General features: G+C 36.5%; 1 protein-coding gene across 3 annotated transcripts in view; it reads left to right on the top strand.

Moving 5' to 3' along the window:
* Positions 1 to 27,242, top strand: part of RPGR (retinitis pigmentosa GTPase regulator) — a 78,056-nt gene extending 50,814 nt beyond the window's left edge. For 2 of the 3 annotated variants that reach the window (XM_020913677.2, XM_020913678.2), the window contains 4 exons: positions 3,306 to 3,440; positions 5,019 to 5,076; positions 6,357 to 6,445; positions 15,249 to 15,911. In XM_020913677.2, coding sequence (XP_020769336.2) covers positions 3,306 to 3,440; positions 5,019 to 5,076; positions 6,357 to 6,445; positions 15,249 to 15,455 — 489 coding nt within the window. In that variant the 3' untranslated portion in view covers positions 15,456 to 15,911. Of the gene's footprint in view, positions 1 to 3,305; positions 3,441 to 5,018; positions 5,077 to 6,356; positions 6,446 to 15,248; positions 15,912 to 25,077 lie in introns of those variants that run through there. The other variant, XM_070461920.1, reaches the window with a different exon arrangement.
* Positions 27,243 to 27,715: the final 473 nt, after the last annotated feature.

Here is a 27,715-nt window from a genome sequence, read left to right as displayed (position 1 = left end):
CTCAGGAGGTCTTTGATTAGAAACTGGAGACCTGTTTGCAGTGCGGTAGGGGCTGCGGTCCTTGGGGCCGAGCCTGCCCCTTTCCCCTCCCCCCTGCCTCCAGTCTCGGGCGGGGCTGGGCCGGTCCGTATCCTGCGAGCTGTTCTCTGGACTGGCTCGGTCCCTTTGTTCTGCGAAAGGCTGGCAGTGTGTTCGGGCCTGTTAATTTTCTCTCTCTCTTTTGCTGTCCCACAGTTTAAGTTGGTAACTCACAAAAGCTCCTTCTGATTGTCCTCAGGGCACTCAGGCCCGGTCCTTACTCTAAGCAATGCTGCCCGCTCCTCTCTGTTCCGCCCCCACTTGCTGGTGGTGGATGTGGGCGCCTGGGGTACTTTTCTGCTGGGAGTTGCTTTTAGGCACGTAATCTGTGGGTTTTATTTATTGTTCCCCTCCCAGTCAGGTTGCCCTCCGAGATTCAAAAACTTCCCCCAGACCCGCCAGTGCAAGGGTTTCCTGGTGTTTGGAAACTTCCTCTGTTAAGACTCCCTTTCCGGGACGGATCTCCGTCCTTAGCTCTTTTGTCGCTCTTTTTATCTTTTATATTTTGTTCTACCTCCTTTCGAAGACAATGGGTTGCTTTTCTGGGCGCCTGATGACCTCAGCTAGCGATCAGAAGTTGTTTTGTGAAGTTTGCTCTGCGTTCAGTTATACTTCTGATGAATTTGTAGGAGAGAAAGTGGTCTCCCCGTCCTATTCCTCTGCCATCTTGGCTCCTCCCCCAGTATCCACTTTTAATTGCTTACAATTTGTTTTAAAAACGGAATGTTTGTGTTTTTCATTGAGAATTGGATGCAGAAATACAGTCAAGAAGGTTTTTTTCCCACTTATGTGCAACCCAAACATCAAAGTGATGAACATAACCAAAAATGGTGTAAGTGATTTTCAACACTTGATTTGATTATTTTGAGTATGTCAGATATCTCTCTCATGGTATAACATTGATTATTTTCAGTGTTTCGATTTGATCACTATCAACTTCAACTTGTGTGCCTGACTAGGGAGCATCAACCAGCAAGAAATCTCCAGCATGAAACTTCACAAACCACTTTTGACACATTCAATCACTTCTCCATACACTTCTCCATACCTTCTCCATACACTGCACAAATCTTTTTTTTACATTTTTGTTGTATTTTTACCTTTCTTGAAATAATACAGCATAATATGTTGCTTTTTTCTTCCATCTTCAATATCAAAATGGCTACACAGAAATTCACCAATTTTGATAAGTTTTTTTAATGTATGCTGATATGATAGCCATCACAATACAATCTAACAAAATTGTTTTCAATGAAGTTAAAGACAACTAAGTGCTACTGGAGCCATCTTATGGGAGAAAAAAAAGAACCTTTTGGCCAACCCAGTAGTTTATTATTAAAAAAAGCAAGATGTCTTGCTTCTAAAATCAGGTAAAACTCCCATGTTTCTTTTCATAAGAGCATGATATCTTATGGTTACATTAATACCTTAGTAGACTAGCACAGTTAAAATTGACCCAGGTCCTAGATTATCCAAACTGTCCAAGAAACGAGGACTTTGATGGGACACAGCTCACTGCTCCTCCCTCTGGGAGATAAGTAGGCAGAGTCTGAAGTTTTCTGTCTCAAGAGCTCTGTTCCTTTCTAGTTGGCCTTCAGATAATGTACATTTATGAATACATCTACTTATCAGACCTAAGTCTTAACTCTAGTAACCTTGTTTCCCATTCTCTTCCAAGGTAAAGTGATCTCTGATTATTTTATTTAACTGTCATGTGCATTTGGCTAGCCATAATATATAAGTCACTTAAAGGGGAAAGCATGCAGAAGAAAAAGAAAGTTTTAGGAGTCCTTGGTAAAGGGTAACGACTTTGTCATGAACCCTACCCAACCTAAACATGTAGCACATCCTTCAGTGTAACTCTCTACCCTGTTGCCTTCTCCTGTATTCCCCTCCTGAGTGCACTACCTCATGACCTTGATTAGCTGAAATTAAGCCCTCCCACAGTAGCTTCTGAAACACTTTATTACAATCTCAAGGCTTCACTTCTGGATTGCTTGTCCTCAGTGGGAGTGCTATCAGGCCATACCCTTAGTGCTACTGGCCTGAGGATGCCACTTATATGTGTTACTGAGGTGTGAAATACATTCTTTCCCTAGCCTGAACTCTCACAATTTATATTTTTTGCCAGGAAAAAGAAAAGTGAGTCAATTATTAGAGACATTCTTTTCTAACCACCCAATAAAGATTCTGTCAGGTGGCAGGCTTCTCCTTAGCCAAAGAGCCACTAGGAAGGTGACCATGAGCAGCTAGTTACAGTGTTGAAGGGATATAAAGGATCTATATGGTCTCAGGCAAATATGGCTAAGGTGAACTTTGTAAAAACATTCTTCAAAGGAGTGAATGGCACAGATTACTTACTGTGTTTTAGGGGCCTAAAACTACCTGTTTTAGGGGCCATTGTGCCTTTAGTGAAGTACATAAATGAAAAGCTTAGGTAAAAATGTCCAATAAAGAGTCCAGTCTCTTAGTGACAATAAATAAGCAGTTTTCCACCCAAAACATGAAATGGCAAAAAATACATAATCAATATAGAATAAAGGGTAAAACTAATATTTTCTGCCTTTAACGAGCATTGCATGATTTATTATCAGTCTACCAAATCCATAGACAGGCTATTTTATAATTTGGATTAACTGGACAGGAGCCAGATGGACAAAGTTCTGCTTCTGTTTGGTTTTCCATCTGCTTCAAAAAACCAAGAACAAACCACTTAAACTGCCTATGTCCCTTTTATCTTTTTCCCAGAGTGTAAGTAATTATAGTTACCTCTCTCTTGGATACTGGTGAATTATACTTCTGAATCTTAAATCCCTATGTTTTGGAAAATGAACATAGTATATACATATGATTAGATTATGTTATAATGCTACAGTATGCTAGAAAGCTTTTGAACTTCTCTAATATTTAAAAGCATTCTTTTGAGATAGCCCAGAAAGCATTTTGTTTTTCCATTTTAACCTTACTGTAGGTGCGGAAAAGAACTTTGGGAACCCTAGTCATTGAAAGTGTTGAAATAGAGTAACATGTATAAAATCCTTGGTAATATAGTAACTTGATATGGGGCATGGATTATTCAGTATTTTACTTCTTTGACTTTCATATTCGAATTCATAGTCTGTGTGTTCTTTGAAATGGTATAAATTATTTATGACAGCAATGTCACATCTCTTATTTTGTTAAAAAAGAAAATTTTAACTCTTCCTTGATTATCAATTTTGTCATAGGATCACAAACTTTCCGAAAATGAAGACCTGGTTGAGGTAACTGGTGAATATACAGAAGGCAAGAAGAAAGATACCGGAGACTGTAACAGTGTTCCTGAAGACAATCACTGTGACACTGACAACTCAGTTAAAAAGGTATTGACAGCCGTTGAAAATGTATGATGATATGTGCTTAAATCCTGAGATCCTGCTCAAGAAAAAGCTTATGGGTCTCCTGGTCTCTGCAGAGGGCAGATTCCAACTTCCATGGAGAACAGAAATACTACTGTGAATGACATTGTTCATGTGCTGTAGGACAAAACTTAGGCAGATTTATGAATCAGGCACCTTTTTTTTTTCCCTCTAGCATTCTTTCGACACTTCTTGGTAGCATTCCGTTCTTCATCTGAGTGAAAGTAAATTAATAGGGGCCAGTATAATACACTCTTGAGAAATTAACCAAGAGATTGAGCACCAGGTCCTTGAAATGATAAAATTACATTAGCAGCCCAGTACTAGTGGCAGAAATGGGATGTGTATGCGCGCGCACACACACACACACACACACACACGTGTATTTTTACATGGCCATGGACAAATGAAAGTTGTTCACAGCAGTGTTTAAGGTTGTGATTGGTTCTGCACAGATGTGGTCTGGGAGAAAGTATTTATAGGAGGAATGGGAGGAGGCCCCCGTGAGGAAAAGAAAGTCATACTGAAAGTGGAGCTAGAGATGCCGAAAGCATCTCTTCCAATAGGCAGATTTCCCTGAGTGAACCTGCTAGGAGACAAGTGGTAGGTTTGAAATCATTCATTTTCTAGCACTACTCTGGATTCATTTCAGAGGTATGGAATTCAGAAACCCAAACCGAATGATACTGTATTGATTCATTTTCATTTCATTTTTTAGATTGGTTGCAAAGAGCTCTGAGTTAATCATGCCATCTCATTAATGAAACACTACCATCACTTGTCTGCGCGAGGCTCTTATCTCTATTTAAATTGATTCCCTTTGAGCCCCACATTCCCCTTTTCCTTAACATGCTACTGCTGCTGCTAAATCGCTTCAGTCGTGTCCGACTCTGTGCGACCCCATAGACGGAGGCCCACCAGGCTCCGTCCCTGAGATTCTCCAGGCAAGAACACTGGAGTGGGTTGCTAACATAGACAACCATTAAAACATGCTTTCCTTTTATTTGAATGTGTATTTGTAAAACATGTATTGTTTTGTATGTATGTATTTTTAACTTACAAAATGGTATTGTATTCTAGAGGTCATTCTCTCCCTTACTTCTTTTTCCAAGACTCCTTTCACTGAGGGAAAAATACATTCTAGCAGTTATTGTTTTCTTTCAGAATAAGGGGAAAATTCTGTTTTATAAGGAATGTTTATGAGTTCCAGGTATGGTGGTCCCTGAAATTATTTAGTATAGAATTCATTAAACTCCCAATTTGACATTATAAAATGTTGAGCTAATTCCTATACCAATCAATGTTCCTGAGTCTTCTTTGAGTAGAATTCTTGAATATACAGTTCTTGTTAATCATACAGTTTTATGCTAGCGAAGGACATTAGCAATTATCTAAGGCAAGAGTCCAGCAAAGAGAAGTAATTGTAACACATTTATGTTATTAGCTGGAGACCGACTCTAGAACTCTGCTTAAAACCAAGACTAGGTTTTCTAGCCCAGCACAAATATGTTTCTTACTATATTGTTTCTTTATTGTTTATAGGATGAAAAAGTCAACGAAGAAGAACGAGCCATTCATGAATACAATGAAAATACAAAAGGTGTGAGCATGTTTGACTTCAAAAGCCTACTTTTAAAAAGGCTAGATATGTAGCATACTACATTCATATGTACCTACAGATATGTATACATATATGTGCTGTAACTAAGCACATAGCTTACACACATATATTCTATTGTACACTTTTTATTGTCACATGACCCTCATAAGCTATGAAATATGTGGCACAGTATTACGTGTTCTCATTGATCACCACCATAGCTTCTTTACATGGAAATATTCCCATCACTCATGGCTGCTCACGTGTCAGTGTTAAGTGATTTAGAACAGCCTTTTTACTACTTGTTTTTTTCAGTCAGTACTATGAAGTTGGGCATTTGTCCCAGATCCCCATTTATATGTCTGGTGAGCACTGCCAGACGCTGTCACCAATGTCCATGCTGGCCTAGTGCCACAGCAAGCCATCCAGTTATTTCCCCCAGAGCCTAGACCTGAGTCTTTGATGGTACCACAGGCGTTTCAGGGGAATCCTTTCCCACCCCTTGCTGCTGGTGTCAGAGAACAGGTGCCGCAGAACAGAAGAGACTGTGACTGCCCTTGAGACCTGCAGTTTCTACACCCAAACCATTGGTGTTTTTGCTCTATATTGTTTTCCATACCATAACATCAGAGTGTGCTTTTGCTGCAGTGTCATTACAAATAACTCTCCATAGTAGTACATATCTCGTCTGAATTTAAGCAAAAGAAGGAGTAGTTCCCCTAATACTTTTTTCCTTCTAACTTCTGCAGAAAGATAGTAAGTTTTAGAATATTTTAAACAAAATGTTAAAATATTTGTCATTGCTAAGTATTCTACACCCTATAACCTAAAGTGTTAAAAAGAAATTAAAGATTTAGGCTGTTGATAATATAAAATTAGAAGAATGCACATGCTTTATGATTATACTTGCAAGATCATTATTCAGCTATGTAACATATGGATTAATTTGAAATGCCAAAAGATATAACATGTCCATTTGGGTACAGATAATTTCATTACAACTAAGTTTATTATTTTAAAAGGTACTTTATATTTTACAGAAGTCTTCCCTAACATTTACAGTTATCTTTGCTATATTTGGGTACTGATCATCTAAACATTTACAGTATTGGTTAGGTCATTCTGATAATTTTGCCTTAACTTTTCAAGAAATATGCAGTTGTCCACTACTCTTTAGTATTACCCCATAATTCATGGTTGATAGTGTTTCACAGAAAGCAGCAGGGCTTTTCTTTTTCTCATTAGTTTGAAAAAATATTTCATAATATATCCTGTCATAGGAAATATGTGTGATCGTGCAAAGACTAATTCTTCAGAAATCCTGGAAGATAGTGAATCAACACCAGCTAAAGACATAAAAAAATCGAAGGTAAGTGAAATGAATTTTTCATTTAGTGTTAAGGCCAAAGTATTGAATTGCTTCTTCTACTTCTATATAATGATCCATATAATATAACTCCCTTAATATGAGTTTCGGTGGCCCAAGAACATGTGATGAATTCCAGGTGATGTTTCACATTTTTAATGTGCCTATTTACTTATTGGACATTATGATTCAAGATTCTGATTCAAGTTGCTCTGCCAAAATGTAATAGCATGTTCCTTTCAATCATCCCATGCATACTGATTTATCATACAGGCAAAGATATGTTAAAGAACTCTATTGCTTAATTATAAGAGTATAATATCCTGAGAGTCTAGAAGAGAGTAAGGCTGAGTAAGACAAGAAATAGGATGGATAAAAAAAAACTGATGATTGTGCTTAGAAGACAACATGCTACTTCAGTGTCTCCTGACTGATACTTGTTTTGGAGTTTTTACAAGTCTGATAGATACATTTCTTCTTCTTGGAAGTAAATTAGTCTTTCTACTTAAAGAAGAATTTTATTTAATCATGAGACCACATTTCCAGGTAGAAGTGTTAGAAGGAAATATGGAAGACAAGAAAAATGAAAAGCTTTGTTAAATTCTTATTCAACCTTAGGTCTCAGCTTAAATGTCATTTCCACAGAGGCCTTTTGTGACCAACCGCACTTATTTAAATTATGTCTCATTATTATTCTCTTACATAGCACCCTTTTTCTTATACTTCTTACTGTTTGTCACAGTTTGCAATTACAGAGTCATTTGTATATTGTTTACTTTATGTCTCTGTCTCCCCACTGGCCTTCAGCTCCATGGGGACAGAAGCTATTTTCTGTTTTGCTTTCTAGTAGTGCACATCATAATTTCTGGTATATGGCAAATGCTCAGTAAATATTTTTGGTTGACAACGAATTGTGAAATGTAAGGGGGTAAGAAAAAGGAAAGAATGAAGGTAAAGCCAGGAGCCATCCTTAGGGTAGTTAACAGTCATCTTTTGCCATCTTTGTGGGTAATATGCCACTCTGAAATTTCTTTCAGAATTACTTCAGAAATGTCAACAGTTATTTTAGCCCAAATATCCATATTGTTATCTTTTACTAAAAATTTCTTCATGACCATTTTTATCTTTCTAAAAGTATCTTATAAGTTTGGATTACTGTACCTAAAGATGTCTTTGACCTGGCTCAAAGGACAGTTCAGAATTATTATCCTTTTTAGAATCATAATGAGCATCGCTAGAACATTTCATCAGGATTTAGGAACTTTCTAGATTTTCTGTCTAGTAGGACAGAACATTTAACAGATACTCCACCACTACACTTTGTAGCTTTCCTGTGAAAACTTTTTTCAGTTATAAAGAGCTCAGGGAGAGAGCCTGGCAAAGAAAATCAAATATGAGGGAGAAGGATGAAAAGTAAAGGAGTCAGGAGACATGAGAACCCAAGGAGAGGAAAAGTGAAACAAAGCAGCAAAAAAAAAAAAAAAAAAAAAAACTGAAACACACCTCTGACCAAATGAAAATGCTTATTCTAGAATACATGGTCGAGTTTAGGGAATGTTTCAGGCTCTCCAGTCTTCAGCATTGTCGACAGATGGTAGCATTTGAATACACGGGACAGGGGAGGCCTGAGCCAGAGAAGGAACACTGTGGCAGGCACCTGTAACAGCGGGCTAAGTAGGGAGCGCCGCCAGCCCACACGACAAAGCTAAGGCCAGGCCAGGATACAAAGTGCCAGGCTGACGAATTCAGTCTCAAGCTTTGATTCTGCTTAATTTCTCATTTATACCTAATGGAAAAACATAATTCAGTAAGTATACATGTTAAAGAAAAGAAACAAAAAGTAATGGAAATTATATTTTTTAAAGTCAAGCAGTAATAAATATACTTCGAACTTAAAGAATAGGCTGTTATTCTGTGTATTTTAAAAAGGAAATAGATGATTTGGAAGAGATTCTTTCCAATCCGTCCCACATGATATATTTTAATTTATAATGTCTCTAACCTATTTATACCATCTAAGCCAAACAAATCAAACTGTTTTTAAAACTTGGGAAATAAATGATGCATTAACTCATATCAGAATAATTAGGTGTTTGAAATTTTACATCCCTTCCCTTAATTAGTCAGCCACTCCAAAGATAATCTAAAAAACAAAAAAGAAAAGAAATAATTACACTCTTGGTGTCTGCAAGACAGAATTCACCATTGAATTTTGTTTTGATGATTTTAAATGTTTCAGATAGCCAGGTTAGGACCCATGATTTTAATTGGTGGCAGAGATTTTTGATGATTGTTATATCTGGAAATTGCCAAATACTGCTTTTCTAAACTGTAGCAAATTTGGATCCACAGTTAGCCGCTAAGAAAAATGTGTTATTGGCTTAATTTCCACCTAAGTAAACTAATGAAAAAAGCAGGAAGCTTCTTAGCCATTAATGATAATTTCTTCCCATCATGAAATTAGTTTATTCGTGTATTTATTTAGCATATATTTATTGGAAGCCACTTATGTGCCAGGCACAAGGCTGAAAGCTGCAGGTATACAGAGGTTAAAAACCACTGCTGTCCCTCAGAAACTGGCTAGAACATGGCAGATTCCCGGATAATTCCCCATACCGGTGCAGTCAATTGATTTCTTATTCATTGTCATGACTGTAAATAACAAGAAGCTGAGATGAGAATTTCTCCACCAAAAATTATGTATGTGGGGCCTTACCTTTCCTGATGGCTTCCTTTTCTCTGATACTATGCTTTATTCACTATGGCAGCACAACTCAGCACGTTTGCCCCAAGTACACAGCTTTACTGTGTTGTGAAGAAAATCTTAGGTCAATTACACTTGCAGTTTCCTGCTGCTATCAGTTTTCTCAGGCTTAATACATAAGAGGATCTCTTCTCTTTCATACCCACCCAATAATTACTCCCCTGCTTTTTAAAAATAGCTTTATTTAGATATAATTTTTTAGATATAATTGACCTAAAATGAACTATGCATTTTTGAAGTATGTAGTATGATTAATTTTAACATAATATCAATCAAGAGCGTGAACAGTGCCATCAAGAGCATACGGTTCTTTGTGCCTCTTTGTAATCTCTGTCTACACCCCACATCCCCCTGCCATACTCAGCAAATCACTGATAACTGTTTTGAGATTCATCCATACATGTATCAGTACTTCATTCCTTTATGTTGCTGAGTGGTGTTCCATTTTGAGTTAATTTCTTAATGTGGTAAAGGTATGGATTGAAGTTATTTTTTTTTGCATATGGACAATTATTCTAGCATCATCTGTTGTAAAAAAGAAGCCTATCCCTTCTCTACTGAATTGCCTTCATGCCTTTTTCAGAAAGCAATTGATTTTTTATGTGTGAACCGATTTCTGGACTCTGTTGCTTTGATCTGTTTATCTTGTGCCAGTACCACACTGTTTGGATGACTATACCTTTATTTTTTTTCCATTTATTTTTATTAGTTGGAGGCTAATTACTTTACAACATTGCAGTGGTTTTTGTCATACATTGAAATGAATTAGCCATGGATTTACATGTATTCCTCATCCCGATCCCCCCTCCCACCTCCCTCTCCACCCGATCCCTCTGGGTCTTCCCTGGGAAGACTATACCTTTAATATAAGTCTTCAAATCAGAAAGTTAGTCCTACAATTTTGTACCTTTTCAGACATATTTTGGCTCTTCTAGACCTTTTGTACTTAAAAATGTGAATTTTTACAACCAGTTTGTCAATGACTGAAAAAAAAAATGCCTGCTGAGATTTTGATTTGAAATTATTTTTGAATCTACAGATAAATTTGGGGAGAATTAATATTTTAACAATGTTAAGTCTCTTAATTCATGAACATGACATTTCTCTTACTGATGTCTTTTCAAATTTTCTTTTGCAATATTTTGTTGAAATTTTCTTAACATGGAAGTTGAGGTCACTGATTTAAGACCTTTCTTCTTTTCTCTTTTAGGCTTTTTGTGCTGTAGATTTCCCCTGAAGTACTTGATATGTTGTGTTTTCATTTTTATCCAGTTCAAAATACTTTCTGAGTTCCCTTTTGATTTCTTCTTTGATTCATGGGTTATTTAACTTCTATGTATTTAGGAATTTTTCTGGGCTTCCCAGGTGGTGCTAGTGGTAAAGAACCTGCCTGCTAATGCAGGATGTGTAAGAGACCCAGGTTCAATCCCTGGGTGGAGAAGATCCCCTGGAGGAGGGAATGGCAGCCCACTCCAGTGTTCTTGACTGGAGAATCCCATGGACCAAGGAGCCTGATGGGCTATAGTCCATGGAATCACAAAGAGTTGGACACGGCTGAAGTGTCTTAGCAAGGCAAGGGATTTTTCTAGTCATCTTTTTGTTATTAATTTCTAATTACATTGTGACTGGATAAATACTTAGTATGAATTGATTCCTTCTAAATTTATTGAGACATGTTTTATCACCCAGAATCAGGTTTATCTTGGTAAGTGTTCATTTGAGAAGAAGGTTGCGAAGAATACTGTTGTTGGGAGGAGTGTTCTATCAATGGCAATTAGGTCAAGTTGGTCAATAGTGTTGTGCAAGTTTCTTTCCTTCCTGATTTTCTGTCTACTTGCTCTGTTATTGAAAGAAAAGTATTAAAATCCCTTACTAGAGTTGTGGATTTGCTACTTTTCCTTGTGCTGCTATTAATTTTTGCTTGATGTATCTTAAAGCTGTTATTTGGTTGTATTCTATATAATGTTTAGAATTGTTACATCCTCTGAATTGACTCCATCATCATGAAATGACTTTCTTTATCCCTAATAATATTCTTTGCTCTAAAATCTACTTGATCTGATATTATATAGACACTTTATAGCTTTTTTTGAATTAGAGTTATCTTTTGCCATACTTCACTTTTAAACCATTTGTGATTTAACATTTGAAGTACATTTCATTTAGGCAACATGTAGATGGGTCTTGCTTTTTTATTTAATCTGAAAATCTCTGCCTTTTAATTGGAGCATTTAGACCCCAGTGGCACTAGTGGTAAAGAACCCGTCTGCCGATGCAGGAGACATGAGAAGTGGTAAAGAACCCACTTGCCAGTGCAGTAGACGTAAGAGATGCTGGTTTGATCTCTGGGTTGAGAAGATCCCCTGGAAGAGGGCATGACAACCCACTCCAGTATTCTTGCCTGGAGAATCCCATTGGACAGAGGAGCCTGGAGGGCTACAGTCCATAGGGTAGCAATGAGTCAGACATGACTGAAGCAAGTTAGCACGCACGCACATAGATGGGTCCTGCTTTTTTTATCTTATCTAAAATCTCTGCCTAAGAGTATTTAGACCATTTATATTTAATCTTTATTTAATATTTAATCTGATTATTGATGCCATTAGGTTTAAGTCTATTTTCTTACCATTGGTAGTATTTTTCTTGGTCCCTAAAAAAAAATGCTACTTTATTTTATCAGATATATCTTTATTTGTTCTTATATTTTTGTTTGTAGTTTAGATGCATCTCTTGTAAATGCCTATAAGCTGGATTCTGACTTTAAAAATGTTAACATATACAGTACCTAAAATCTAATGCTAATGAATAGTCCTTTTCCCCAAATATTACCAGGATCTTAGAAGAGTTTTCTATCACCCCTTTCTTCCCATTTTATATATTATTGTATCAAGTATTTTAATTTTTTAACCTCATCAATCAAATAATGTTATTGTTATACCACTTTCTTTATTCACCACTCCTTTTCACACCTCACATGTCCTTTCTGTAATGTTGTTTTTATTCTTCCTGAAGAAATCTTTTGGAAGTTACTGTCATAAATTTCTTTCTGTAGTTAACTTTTGCAGTTTCTTTCACTTGAAAATAAATGATAGTATGACTGGTTGACAGTTATTTTCTTTTAGTATCTGCTCCCATTGTTACTATTAAGACATTTGCTTGAGTATATTGGCTGATAATTTCACATATACTCTGTCATTTCTCTCTGGCTGGTTTTTACATTGTCTTTGATGTGCTTTATTTCACTATACAATGCCTAGATGTGAGTTTTTTTTTTTTCACTTTAACTTTCTTCTAATTCATTATGACTCTTGAATCTGAAAATTCATGTCATTCATCATTTTAAGAAAATTCTCATCCATTATATTTTTGAATATTTCCTCTCTTCTCTTTGCAAGGCAGATATAATAAAACTTTTCATTCTGTTATCTGTGTCTTTTAAATATTACTTTAATATTTTCTATATCTAAGTGATATTTGGGGAATTTCAGGGCTTGTCTTTTTCATAGTTATCTTTTCATCTAAAGACTAATCTGCTATTTAACCTCCCTATTGAGTTTTAATTTCGGTTATCTTTCACATTTTGAAGTGAAATATTCTATTTCAACTCTTTTTCAAATCTATCTGATATTGTAAAAACTACTACCTTGTTTTATGTTTGTGTTTTTTATTATAGTCCTGTAAGTAATGTAAGCATATTTATTTTATATTCTGTATATAGTTATTCCAATGTCAGACATCCTCCAGAGTCTAAATCTGTTTGTTGCTTTGGCTCACTTGCTAATGGTGTCTTGTTTCCTTCTGTATTTTTAAATTTGGATTGTGAGTTCATGTTTAACCAGGACTTTTTGTAGAAATGCGTTAAAGCTTAGATTAGAGTAAGTCGATCCATAGAGAATTTGTATAAAATTCTGTTAGCTCTGCTTAGTGTTACCGTTCCAGGACCATTTTCAGTTAATGTCTCAGTTAAGAGTTTCCCAGGATTACTGTACATGTGAACCCCAAACTCACATTAGGAAAACATTGTTAAGCTGAGAGAGATGTTATTTTGTTATCTTCCAATATTTGTAGATAGACTTACATTAAAGGCCTAGTCCTTAGAGGGCCCCCACTTTACACAGGAGTCTCAGTTCTAGTTCTCCACATTTTGTGAGATCAAATAATTAAAATCCAAGAGTTATGAGATCAATAAATAACATTTCAATACTCAACTTATCTCTGAGGCTTCCTGCTCTCTCTTCATTTTTTGGCCCATGGGAATTTTCCCTTCATTTTTATGTGAGCTTGCCTATACATTATAAAATTATATTTTGTATACTTCTTCAGCATTTCTTAGTTATTTTGTAGGGGCAAAAATTTTCAAGATGTGTATTCCTACACAATAACAGGAACATTTAACAGGAACATTGCATTTTAGTTCGTAGACTTTTTCTAGACTCTTGACTTTTTGGGTTAGAACTTTTCATTCTCATTCCTCCATTCTTTAAAGGTAAGCTATTTAAAGGTAAGCTATTAATATTTGTTGTTGATCAATCACTCAGTCGTGTCTGACTCTGCGACCCCATGGACTGCAGCACACCAGGCTTCCCTGTCCTTCACCATCTCCCAGAGTTTGCTCAAACTCATGTCCATTGAGTCAGTGATGCCATCCAACCATTTCATCCTCTGTTTCCGCCTTCTCCTGCCCTCAGTCTTTCCCAGCATCAGGGTATTTTCCAGTGAGTCAGCTCTTTGCATCAGGTGGTGAAAGTATTAGAGCTTCAGCTTCAAGCATCAGTCCTAAAATGAATATTCAGGGTTGATTTCCTTTAGGATGGACTGGTTTGATGTCCTTGTTATTCAGGGAATCTTCAGAGTCTTCCCCAGCACCACAGTTTAAAAGCATCAGTTCTTTGGCACTCAGCCTTCTTTATGGTCTGGAAACAGTGATAGACTTTATCTTCTTGGGCTCCAAAATCACTGTGGATGATGACTGTAGCTATGAAATTAAAAGACGCTTGCTCCTTGGAAGAAAAGCTATGACAAACCTAGACAGCATATTAAAAAGCAGAGACATCACTTTGCCAACAAAGGTCTGTATAGTCAAAGCTATGATTTTTCCAGGAGTCATGTACAGATGTGAGATTTGGACCATAAAGAAGGCTGAGCTATTATTTTTAGCCCCATTTTAATTTCTGAAAGAGCCAGGTCTTTGGGTGCTTTTTTGGTTTTGGCATCATGTCAAAACCATTATTTGGATTGCCATTCTTTAGGAACCCTGTTTTCTCTCTGGCTAAATCCTCAAAGACCTTAATTCATTTGGCACTTTTCAGTCATCATCTTCCTTGATGTGTCTTGCATGTGCCTTGATGGCCACTCTCTTCTTGGTATTCTCCTCCTCTGATTTCTGAGATCCTTCTTTATCCTGATCTTGTTCCTAGAAAACTCAGTTCCCAATGCTGGCTCCTCTTCCTCTGCTTCCCTTTACACTAGGCATTTCCTCCGTTTCTTTTCTTCTTCTGTCTCTTCTGCCCACCTGGAGTCCCTGGGTTATGAGGTACTTTGATCTCTTCAGCTATTATCTGCATTCTGCCTGCTGTAGCCCCGGCCCCGCCTGGGCCGCAGGTCCACGTGTTGAACTGCCTACTCAGGCCCCTGGGCCTCCCACTCATTTGGCAGCAGTAACATTTTGCCAGAAATTCTGATCTATAGGAACGGGGAGGCGCGTCCTCCTGTAGAATATCTTGGTTTTCATCTTTTTTCCTCTTATAACAAAACAAAGTAAAATTAGTTCTTTGAAGAAAAATGACATATAACAAATAGCAGATGTCAATACTACTGATAGTGTTGAAGTGTAAACCCCGAAAGGTCTTGTTTTAGGAAGAATCATGATAGCAATTGGTAAAAGAAAAAAGGCTGGCGGATGCTGAGAATGTACCATTGTGGTGCCTCATAAAAATGTGATGAAATAACGTTAAGACTTATTGAAAATTATACCCTCTAAATACTATTAAGTAACTGTTTCATTTACTGAAGTGAATTCTCTGCGTGTGTTTTTTTTCCTAGATTTTCCTCTTTAAAAGAATGTCATTGACGAGTCAGAAAATTATGCAGATTAATAATGAGCCATTCCCAGAGATAAAACCAATAGGAGACCAAGTAGCTTTTAAAAGAAATAAGAAAGATGCCAACCAGAACAACATGGGGCAATATCATCAGGATACCTCACCCCTCAATATGGAGAGAAGGTCAAAATCTTGTACAGTACTTTGAATCTATGTTTGTGTGTGCATGGTCACCAAGCACATTGTAATTTATACTTGAAAAACATCTTGAGTTCTGAAAGAAAGTTTCTAATAAAAAACTTTAAAAGATATAACTTAATATCTTTTATCTGATTTGAATAGTATGACCAGTTTTGATGTTTATTTAAATACTGACAGTTTTGACAAGCAATTTCAGAATATGTTTATTTCAAGCTCTCCTTCAAGTGTTGTGGCCCTAACTGTTCAGTGTTGCAATATAAAATATATTTTTATATGTGAAAGTTAAATTATAATATTTCATAGTTTTGCTAAACAACTTTATTATAATTTCATAAGACAATATTTGCAACCTCATGACACTGTAACAGTTTTGAATGTATTTGCAATTTTCAAAAACTGCGTCAAAATTGTTTTGAATGAACATATTTTAATAAACTACATCTGGTCAGTTCCACTGTTTAAATGGATGAATATGAATAAAATTTGGGGGTACTTGGAGGTATCAGTATACAAAACAGGGGCAAAAATATTAATTTTAAAATATTGAAAGACATAAAATGCATTTACCTTTGAGTAAAGAAAATAGGAGGGCAACTCTGTAAACAGGACATCTTTGTGGAGAAACTGTTGAGGTTTGACATGAAAACACTGCAGGTTATGTGGTGTGATCTGCACTGTTTGACCATGCCACAGATCACCAACCTAGGAGAACCAGACACAGCCTGGCCGGCTCATTGCAGCTGTCTCTAGCACTGACAGTGGTAACTAGGATTGGCTCTGCCACAAGGAATAGGAAGGGTAAAGCTGCTAAGTCAGGTCAAATAGAAACATTGCTTTCCTATGCTCACAGATGCTACTTTGAGCAACTCAAAAAAATTGAGCAACTGCCTTCATTTTTCCCATTCTAGCTTCTGACTAAAACATTTTCTTATTCAATCACAGTGACCATTGCTCCATTTGAACAGATAAACTCCATCTTTGTGTTTCATGCACAAGGGCTAAAAGGATGTTAGTCTAGAATAGACCTGATTTTGGAATCTTGCAAAACAGTCTCATACTACATTTAGTAGAATTCTAATATTATTAAAGGTAAATTTAATAAAAACTGTTTGCTGTCACCACTATAGTACAATATTGTAAGAATACTTCGCCAAAAATAGAAACTACAAAAACCAAGTGGAAGTGAAACTCACAAATAATACTAAGACATGCCAAGTGTGATAGGCAAGATATCCTAAAATGGCCCCTGAGGTTCCCGCCTGCTGGTATATGTGCCCTGAGTAATCCCTTCCCCTTGAGTATAGGGGGGAAACTGTGAATATGGTGAGCTAGCACTCCATTGCTTATGTTATATTATGTGAAGAAGGTGAAATATTTTGCAGATATAATTAAAATTCCTAATCAGTTAACATCAAGCAAAAGAGAGATAATCCTAGGTGGGCCTGACCTAATCAAATTAACCCTTTCAAAATAGCTCTAGATATCAGAGTTGGACAAAGTCACAGCAATTCAAAGCAGTAGCGATGATCTCCTGTTGGCCTTGAAGAAGCAGCCTTGTGTGTGTGTGTGTGTGTGAGAAAGTCGCTTGGTTGTGTTTGACTTTTTGTGACTTCATGGAATTCTTTAGGCCAGAATACTGGAGTGAGTAGCTGTTCCCTTCTCCAGGGCATCTTCCCAACCCAAGGATCGAACCCAGGTCTCCCTCATTGCAGGCTAATTCTTTACTGTCTGAGCCACCAGGCAAGCCCTGAAGAAGCAAACTACCGTGTTATAGAGAGAGTCATGTGCCAGAGTGAGACACCTCTAGGATCTGAAGGTCCTATGTATTCTATAACTGCAAGGCACTGAATTCTTCCAGCAACCAGTGACCCTGGAAGAGGAATTTAATGCTTATATTTAACCATAGCCCTGGCTGATCCTGATTGCAACTTTGTGAGGCCCTGAACAGAAGACCTAGCTAAGTAGTACCCAGGCTCCTGACCTATGAAAACTACAAGATAATAAATATATGCCGTTTTAATCCACTAAGTTTATGGTAAATTGTTATGCAGCAGTGAAAGCTAATATCAGTTTTATTCTGGGAAAGGGCCTCAAATTAGAAAGTTGGAAAGTCTTCATCTCGGGAGTGAAGGAATATTTTATTAAATTGAACAAAAAATGCATTTAAATCAGGAATCGCATAACTGAAGTATTTACAGAGGCTAAACAGATAAGCATATTGGAGCTGCTGCCAATCTGTTCTAGCTGGTAATTGCTGTTTCTCAATACTGGGCCCTGTATTGCCAGACACTCAGCTATTTTCAAAAGAAGCTGGAAATGTAGGGTTTTAAAAAATTTATTTATTTTTCAATTGAGGGATGATTGCTTTACAGAATTTGTTGGTTTCTGCCAAACATCTACATAAATCAGCCATAGGTATACACATGTCTCCTCCCTCTCGAACCTCCTTCCACCTCCCACCCCATCCCACCCCTCTAGCTTGTTACAGAGCCCCTGTTTGAGTTTCTTGAGCCATACAGCAAATTCCCATTGGCTATCTCTTTTACATATGGTAATGTAAGTTTTCATGTTACTCTCTCCATATATCTCACCCTGGAAATGTGGGGTTTTATATAGGCAGTTCATTCGTGTGCATGTCCATGTGTGCATGCATGTGTATATAAACAGGGAGAGCCAAACTGTAGCTGCAGGCCCAATTTTGGCCACAAAGGGCAAATTGTGACCTCGGTTTTAAACAAAGTACATTATTTTGGCAAGAGAATTTTGTTTACAAGGAAAAATATGTTGAAATAATTAATTAGGTCCTGGATTTATCTCAGTTGTAATCTTCCCTTGTTTGGCCTCTGGAAATGAGAGTTAAAGAATTACTTAGAAAGTGATCATTCTGCTAAGAAGGTAATTTTTTGTTGCATACAAATGTATACTAAGCCTTCTTGGGAGTGTGGGGAGTTGAGGGAGAATGATGGAATATTATTATCTTGAATATAATGAAGTAAGATATTTCTCCTGGAAGAATCTACATTAAGGTTAAAAGACAACAAACAAGCTTAATAGTAAGCAGTTCCTCCAACAGTTGTGATGGATGACTACTTTGGCGTACTGTTAATACACAATCCTAGTCACTGAAACATCAGGAAATAGCATCCTAACCCTAAAAGTATTTACAAAAGTTACAGCAGGAAGTCTTATCTGACCAGGGAAAGCTGCATTCCCAAATTTGCTTTTATTTTCATCTGATATGATATAAATATGTATGTTATGATAGATGAAGTGAAATGAAAGTTGCTCAGTTGTGTCTGACTCTTTGCGACCCCATGGACTACAGTCCATAGAATTCTCCAGGCCAGAATACTGGAGTGGGTAGCCTTTCCCTTCTCCAGGTATGATAGATGAGATGTCTTAAAGGTAAGGTTAGCAGTGGATTAGAGAGCTATATCTAAATTTAAATGCTGGTACTATTTTTACTTTAAGAAAGCTTGTCTGATTTAGTGATAAATATCTATCCCAAGGTGAAAAAATGTTTTATATTCTAGAAAAGCTTTTGAAGTTTATCAGAAGTAATCTTCACAAGTAATTTGTTAGAATTTGTCAAAATATTAGCACAATACTTCTAAAATTTTACAGAATTTTCCCTATGAGCTTTTTTGTTATAACAAGTTATCTTTTATAATTTCTGTCTATCAGTTGCTTAAAATCATTAAAATTCTGTACATAGGAATATTTCAGTTCATATTTTTAGGTAGTTTATAATTTCCAACTTGGCATCAGATTTATATTAACTCCTTAATTGGTATAATTATTTAACTTACTGTATATAGTAATTAAGAATTAACAAAAGTTATATAAAATGTAAACTAATTTGGGAAAACTTAAAATTGAATTGAAGCTTTCATATTTGAATTGAATATTGATTTACAGTAGTATGTTAGTTTCAGGTCTGCATCAAAGTGATTCAGCTATATATGTGCTTGTGTGTATATATTTTAGATTGTTTTCCAATATAGGTTACTACAGTATATTGACTATAGTTCTCTGTGCTGTATAGTAAATCCTTGTTGCTTAATCTATTTTATGTGCAGTAGTTTGTATCTCTTAATCCCATACTCCTAACTTATCCCTCCCTCCTTCTCTTTCCTCTTTGGTATAACCATAAGTTTGTCTCCAAGGTCCATGAGTCTGTTTCTCTTTTGTATATAGGTTCATTTGTATTATTTTTTAGATTTCCATGTATTGTTGTTTAGTCGCTATAAGTTGTGTCTGACTATGTAACCCCATGGACTGTAGCCCACCAGGCTCCTCTGTCCATGGGATTTTCCAGGCAAGAATACTGGAGTGGGTTGCCATTTCCTTCTCCAGGGGATCTTCCTGACCCAGGGATCAAACCTGTGTCTCCTGCAGTGGCAGGCATCAGAATGCAGATTCTTTACCTCTGAGCCCCCCATATAGTATTTGTCTTTCTCTGTCTGACTTCTTTTTAGTGTGTTATTCTTTTAGGTTCATCCATGTTGCTGCAGTGGTATCTTTCATTATTTTTTATGGCTAAGTAATTGAGTAATACATATATATCCATTGTTGTTGTTGTTCAGTTGCCCAGTCATGTCCAACTGTTTGTGATCCCATGGACTGCAGCATGCCAGGCCTCCCTGTCTCTCATCATCTCCCAAAGTTTGCCCAAGTTCCTATCCATTACATTGGTGATGCCATCCAGCCATCTCATCCTCTGATTCCCTCTTCTCCTTCTGCCCTCAATCTTTCCCAGCATCAGAGACTTTTCCAGTGAGTCAGCTGTTTGCATCAGATTACCAAAATACTTGACCTTCAGCTTCAGCATCAGTCCTTCCAGTGAGTATTCAGGGTTGATTTCCCTTAAGATTGACTTGTTTGATCTCCTGCTGTCTAAGGGACTTTGAGGAGTCTTCTCCAGCACCATAGTTTGGAGGCATCACTTCTTTGGTGCTCTGCCTTCTTTCTGGTCCAGCTCTCACAACTGTATGGGATGACCATGGCCTGGGCTATATGGACCTTTGTTGGCAACGTGATGTCTTTGCTTTTTAACACACTGTCTAGGTTTTTCATAGCTTTTTAACACACTGTCTAGGTTTGTCATAGTTTTCCTGTCAAGAAGCAATCGTCTTCTAATTCCATGGCTGCAGTCACCATCCACAGTGATTTTAGAGCCTGAGAAGAGTGAAATCTGTCACTACTTTCACCTTTTCCTCTTCTTTTGCCATGAAGTGATGAGACCAGATGCTGTGATCTTAGTTTTTTTTTTAATATTGAATTTTAAGCTGGCTTTTTCACTCTCCTCCACCTTCATCAAGAGGCTCTTTAGTTCCTCTTCACTTTCTGCCATTAGAGTGGTATTATCCACATGTCTGAGATTTTATTTCTCCTGGCAATCTTGATTCCAGCTTGTAACTCATCCAGTCTGGCATTTCGCATGATGTGCTCTAAGTATAAGTTAAATAAACAGGATGACTATAAATAGCCTTGTTGTTCTCCTTTCTCAATCCTGAACCAGTCAAGTTGTTCTGTTCATGGTTCTACTGTTGCTTCTTGACCTGCATACAGGTTTCTCGGAAGACAGGTAAGATGGTCTGGTATTCCCATATCTCTTGAGTGTTTTCCACAATTTGTTATGATCCACACAGTCAAAGGCTTTAGAATAGTCAATGAAACATAGGTAGATGTTTTTCTGGAATTCCTAGATTTCTCTATGATCTAGCGAATATTGGCAATTTGATCTCTGGTTCCTCTGCCGTGTCTAAACCCAGCTTGATCATCTGGAAGTTCTCAGTTCATGTAATGCTAAAGCCTAGCTTGGAGGATTTTGAGCATAACCTTACTAGCATGGGAGATGAGTGCAATTGTCCGGTGGTTTGAACATTCTTTAGTACTGCACTTCTTGGGAATTGGGATCAGGATTGACTTTCCAGTCTTCTGGCCACTGCTTAGTTTTCCAAATTTGCTGACATATTGAGTGCATCACATATTAAAATAGCATCATCTTTTGATTTTAAATAGCTCTGCTGGAATTCCATCACCTCCACTATCTTTATTGATCTCCTTAATGGAAAGAATACACAGAGGAACTGTACTAAAAAGATCTTAATGATGTGGCTAGCCACGATGGTATAGTCGTTCACTCAGAGCCAGACATTCTGGAATGTAAAGTCAAGTGGGCCTTAGGAAGCACTGCTTCCAGTATAGCTAGTGGAGGTGATGGAATTTCAGCAGGATATGTGATGTACTTTTTTTTTTAATTGAAGTATAGTTGATTTGCAATGTAGGGTTAATTTCTATTGTACAGCAGTGAAATAAAATCTGCATTAAATCTGTAGGTTGCTTTGGGTAATGTTGCCATTTTAACAATATTAATTATTTCAATCCAAAAGCATGGGATATCTTTCCATTTCTCTTAATCATCTTCAGTTTCCTTTATCAATATTTTATCGTTTTCAGCATATAGGTCTTCCACCTCTTGATTAAATTTATTCATATGTATTTTTTGACATTTTTTTACTTGCTTTTTCTGATATTTAATTGTTAGTGTAAGGAAATATAACTGGTTTCTGGATATTAATCTTGGATTCTGCTACCTTACTGAATTTCTTAGTTGTAATAGATTTTTAGGTTTGTTTTTTGTTTGTGTTTTTGGTTTTTTTGGCTATGCCATACAGCTTGCAAAATCTTAGTTCCTTGACCAGAGATTGAACCTGGGCCACTGCAGTGAAAGCACCAAGTCCTAACCACTGCACCACCAAGGAATTCCCTAGTTCTAATAGTTTTTATATGGAGTCTTTATGATTCTCTATATAGACTACCATGTCATCTGTAAATAGTAATAGTTTTACCTTTTCCCTTCCAATTTGGATACCTTTTATTTTTTTTTTTCTTGTCTGATTATTGTGGTTAGGACTTCCATTACTGTGTTGCATAGAAGTAGTGAGAATAGGCATCCTTGTCTTATTCTTGAATTCAGCAGGAAGGCTTTCAACTTTTCACTTTTGAGTATTATGTTGGCTGTGGGTTTGTTGTAAATGTCTTTTATTATATACAACTATGTTTCCTCTACCGCTTTGGTGAAAGTTTTTATCACAAATGGATGTTGAATTTTATCAAATGCTTTTTCTGTATCTATTGAGATGATCATGTGATTCTTTTCTCTTGTTTCTGTGTTATATCACATTGATTAATTTGCATGTCTTGAACTGTTCTTGTGACCCTGGAATGAATCCAACTTGATCATGGTGCATGACAACTTTTTATATATTATTGGGTTTGTTTTGCTAATATTTTGTTTAATATTTTTGCATCAGTATTTATCAAGGTATTAGCCTGTAATTTTCTTTTTTTGTAGTGTCCTTGTCTAGTTTTGGTATCAGGGTGATGGCTTCATAGAATGAATTTGAAATTTTTCCTTCTTCAATCTTTTGGAATAGTTTAAGAAGCAAGTATAAGTTCTTCTTTGTATGTTTGGTGGAATTTCACAGTGTATCCATCTGTTCCTGGACTTTTGTTTTCAGAGAGTTTTTTTTTTAAATTATAGTTTCTATTTTACTTCTAGTGATCAGCCTGTTCAAATTATCTATTTCTTCTTGACTCAGTTTTGGCAGGCTGTATATTTCTGGAAACTTTTTCATTTCTTCTACATTGTCCAATTTATTGGCATAAGTTCATAGTATTCTTTTATGATTTTTTAAAATTTCTGTGGTATTAGTTGTTATTTCTCCTCTTTCAGTTATTATTTTGTTTGTTTGAATCCTCCTTCTTTGCTTTTTGATAAGCCTACCTAGAGGTTTGTTGGTTTTATCTTTTCAGAAAAAAACAGCTTTTGGGTTTATTGATCTTTTCTATTGCTTTTTATATGTTTTATTTCCTCTGTAATCTATATTATTTTCTTCCTTCTGCTGACCTTGGGTGATTGCAGTGGGTTGTAGTAGGAGAAGAATGTGACTACAGAGTGATAGTAGGAAGCAGTGTTTTTGGAGTGATGGAACTGTTCTATATCTTGATTTTGGTGGTATTGCCTAAAACTATACATTATAAAAACTGTACACCCAATAAAGGTCAATTTTATTACATTGATTTTTTACAATAACATCAAATAGACTTTTTAAAAAACCTAATTCAGTCAAATAAATTAGGTGGACCTTAAATAATGAGACTTGAAAATCTAACTTTTGATCTAAAGGTAAAATGTGGGTGGGTTATCCTAGAGTAGTAGTTCTTAGCCAAGGGTATATGTAAAACACAGGAGTTTTTCAAATGTGACTGCCTATGATCTACCTGATTCTGATTCACTAGGTCAAGGCTAGGACTGGTTGTCTCTTTAAAATAGTTTCCAAGGTAATTATGGTCTAACATCAAGTGGAGAATAATTTATTTGAACTGACAAATTATTAGAAAACTTCAGAATGTTATCTGTCACAAGCAAACTACTATAATAATGAGAAGAAATTTCCATATCGTTTTCTTTGAAAGATCCTAGTTGTATTAGTCTTAGTAGTTAAATTTCTGTAACAAAGACTCTCCAAATCTGAGTTAACACTGAGTGTTTATTTCTTGGTCATGTCAGAATACACCAGCAGTGTGTAGATGACCTTGCTCCACACAGTATTTCAGGAACCTTGTCTCTTATCATTTGGTGGCTTTAGTATTCCCTTGGAGTCTTGCCATCCTCCAGGCCTGGAAGTTGTATATATCACTTATGCCCAGATTCCACTGGCATTCAATGGCATGGGCCCAACTTTCTATAAGGGAAACTGAAAAATGTTGGCTGATTGTGAGCCTAGGAAAACAAGGGCTCTACACAATGGAATATACTTAATCTGTGTGCCAATGGAGGGCATGTCCTTGTATTTTCACAAATAAGAGTGAAGGACTATGGAATACTTTATGCTTTTTATAATTTAAAACTCATTATTAAGATGTTGCCAACAGCATAAAAAGCCAAGTTTCCAAAGCATAGTTGTGTGTTACTAAGAATACTGGAAAATACATAAAAGAGTTTAATTTAGGCTTTGGAGGCCTCCCACCCTATTTCTCAGCCTATTATTGCTTTTGATCACAAGGACCTGCTGACATCACCCCTGATTGTGTCCCTTGTACCCTAGTGAATGGTTTTGTCCTCTAGGTTTTGTTTATCACCTCTGTTCTTCTGCAGTGTATTCAGGGAAGATCCACACAGATGTGTTTCCTCCCTTCCTACTTCTCATGCCGTCATAGGGACTGAGAAAAATTCACTTATTACACATTATTACAGTATATAAAACTTATCTATATCCACAACATGTGTACTGTATGTCTTAGCACATATGATAAATAGGATGTGGTCAGTGAGATGAATATCACAGAGGTACTCCAAGAAGAATGCACACGTGGAATGTAACCTTATCCCATTTTTCATTAAGAAAAATGCTAGAAAAGTGATTCTTTGGCTTGTGTGGTAGTGAATGGCAATAGCATTTGTACATGTGGGAAGAGGTAGAAAGAGGAAGAAATAGAAAAGTAGAAAATATCTATGATCTACTGAAACAGGAGTTTATCCCCTATTTTTATATAAGGGCCTAAACATCAAACAAATGAAATAATCAATACATTTTGTCTGTTTCCTGTGTTTGTAACAGACTGCATTTGCATTGATTTGAAAGCAAGTTTTGTTTCCAAGAAGAGATGGCTTACAAGGGATTTTATGCCTCCTTCCCACAAAGCTAAGTAACATAATTGCATGGTATTTGGGCCATCTTTCACAATCATTAATAAAGGGATTACTCCAGCCACAAATATATCAAAGTAAGTATTTTCAAGGGTCAGAAGAGAAAGTACTCCAAAAGATCACACCACAGAGTCTTCAGCATAAGGTCAGTGTCAGAACTCTATCATAGGGTTATGACTTCACAGTGGCAGGACTTTTATTTAGAAAGCCAGCGAAGTTTACTTCCAACAAGAATTGAAATATAAGACACAGGGTTCAGACAGTGTGTGGGAGAAGCGATAAAAAAAGGAATAAGAAATATATGTAAACTGATAAAATCAGTGTCAATTAGGCAGTGGGTGTTTGATTTGCAAGCCTGTATGTCACTTTTTCCTTAAAATTCCTAATTCTGTAGATTTTGAATTCTCAAAAAGAGGCCTAGCTTTCATCAGGATTGGTATCTAATACTAAGAGGATTGGTCATAAAAGAGAAAATCAAGAAGTTGGAAGAAATGTGACATTTTGTAAACTATAGACAGTAAAAAGAGGCCTTGAAGGGATTGAAATAGCTATGGTTGAAAGAGAAATGGAAAACCAAATAACGCAAAGAAACATGGACCCCCCGCCCCCGAACCATTTGGATTTAAGCATAGCTGAAGAAGCTGAAGGAATTTGGTTGTGTAATGCAAGCATAGTACATTTTCCTTTGAGCAACTACCTGCCATGCCTAAGTTTCTGAAAATAAAACAAATGGTTTTATCAATGATAAAATAACCTACCAAATGCTGTAAGTCTTGGGGCAAAAATCTGACCTTTCAGAAACTACTGCAGGAAATTTCTTATATTTGTGTAAGGCTCAGTGTAGTTGGAAAATTATTTTAATATTTCAACAATTAGTTATTAGCCACCTCAAAAGTTCCCAGAAAAAGAGGAAATAGAAACATAAGCAACATTTGAAAATAATTTTCTTTTAGAAATTGTTTCAGTAGAAAAAGACTAGTAATTTATCCTAACTGCCTTTAAAAAATGGAACTTAAAACAGGAGTTTTAAACTCCTTTGTTAAATTTTTTTAACACCTTCTGATGTTTAAACACCTTTGTTAAATTTTTTATTTCAGTTATTATACTTTTCAACTCTAGAATTTTCATTTGGTCCTTTTTTATGATTTTTATTTCTATATTGAGATTCTCTATTTATTGACTCATTTTTAACATATTTTCTTTTAATTCATTAAACATAGTTTTCTTTAATTACTTGAACAAATTTATAATACCTACTCTGAAGACATTCTCTGCTAAATCTAATATCTGGGTCTACTCAGTTGATTTCTATTGACTACTTTTTCCTGATTTTGGGGTACATTTTTCAGTTTCTTTGTCCAGTAATTTTTGGTTTAAAAGTGGACATTTTTAATAATATTTTATAGAATATTTATAATAACTCGATTGTTTTATTTTTCTGAAAGCTTTTTGTATAGTTGTTTGTTTGATGCTTAGTTACTTGTCTGAACTTAAACCATAGAATCTGTCTTCACCTACCTCCAACCCCCACCATGTCACCTCACTCAGCATCTACCTGCTGATGTCTCTATTCAGATTTTTAATTAGTTTTACATTTTAGCCCAACTTCCTAAAGGTTGCCCATGTGTCTGAATAGCTTAGTTGGTTAGCCAGTTAATTTGGCAGAAGTTGTGTTCAAACAGTTGTGCTCGTTGGACTTCTACCCTCTGCCGATTGAACTGTGCATGGTTAAGGAATGCATTCCAACTTGCAGCCAGTTCTTGTATTTCCCTTGGCTTTCACTTTTCCCCAGGATCTTTTGGATCTTCCCCATATTTTTAGTTTAGCAGTCCATCTGTTGGTGTGGACTTACCTCAGCACTGCTATGGTTCACTGGTTTTAGGATCTCCCCATTAAATACCTGGCTGTAATCAGCCCCAAACTAGGACCTCAGCTTTGGAGTAGCAAAGCTGGGAAGATGTCCCCCCTCTGTTACAAACCAAATTCATCACTTCTGTCTGGCAAATCTGTGGGTTTTCATCCTCTTCCCTTTGTCCTTTACAGGTGTTACCCCCAATAAATCTCTTCTATATTTAATTCACATTGGCAGTTTCTTTCTGGAGGACCTAAACTGATACCATGGGTGGCGTAGTTAAATGGGCCATCCACTTCACAGTTTTCACTGAGGAGCTGTGTAAATTAGAATTGGATGACTCAGACCATCCTCACTCATAAAACTGAGACTACTCTGGAACTAACAACTGGTCTCTATCCAAGTCTACTAGCTGAAATCAAAGATAACTGCTCGATGCTTGAAGGAACCCAGGGGTTAAATTCCTCCTGTAGAAAGGAATGAGGCAATCATATAGGAGAAGATTCAGTGACCATTGGAATTTAGTCAGTTGTCACCAACCTGAAGTGGGAAAGCTAGATTAGGAGCTGAAGGAGGATCCACAGAGGGTACCATCCTGGCAAAGACCTGAACCAGGAGATAAATAACCCAAGTTATCCTAACTGTATCAGTAATTGCATTCAGAAATTAATTAGAGAGACCTGAATATAGTAGCTAA

The sequence above is a fragment of the Odocoileus virginianus genome, chromosome X (genome assembly GCF_023699985.2).
Source record: "Odocoileus virginianus isolate 20LAN1187 ecotype Illinois chromosome X, Ovbor_1.2, whole genome shotgun sequence".
Classification (NCBI taxonomy): Eukaryota; Metazoa; Chordata; class Mammalia; order Artiodactyla; family Cervidae; genus Odocoileus; species Odocoileus virginianus.
The sequence above is the reverse complement of the archived record's forward strand: the minus strand, read 5'-3'. Positions and strand labels throughout refer to the sequence as shown.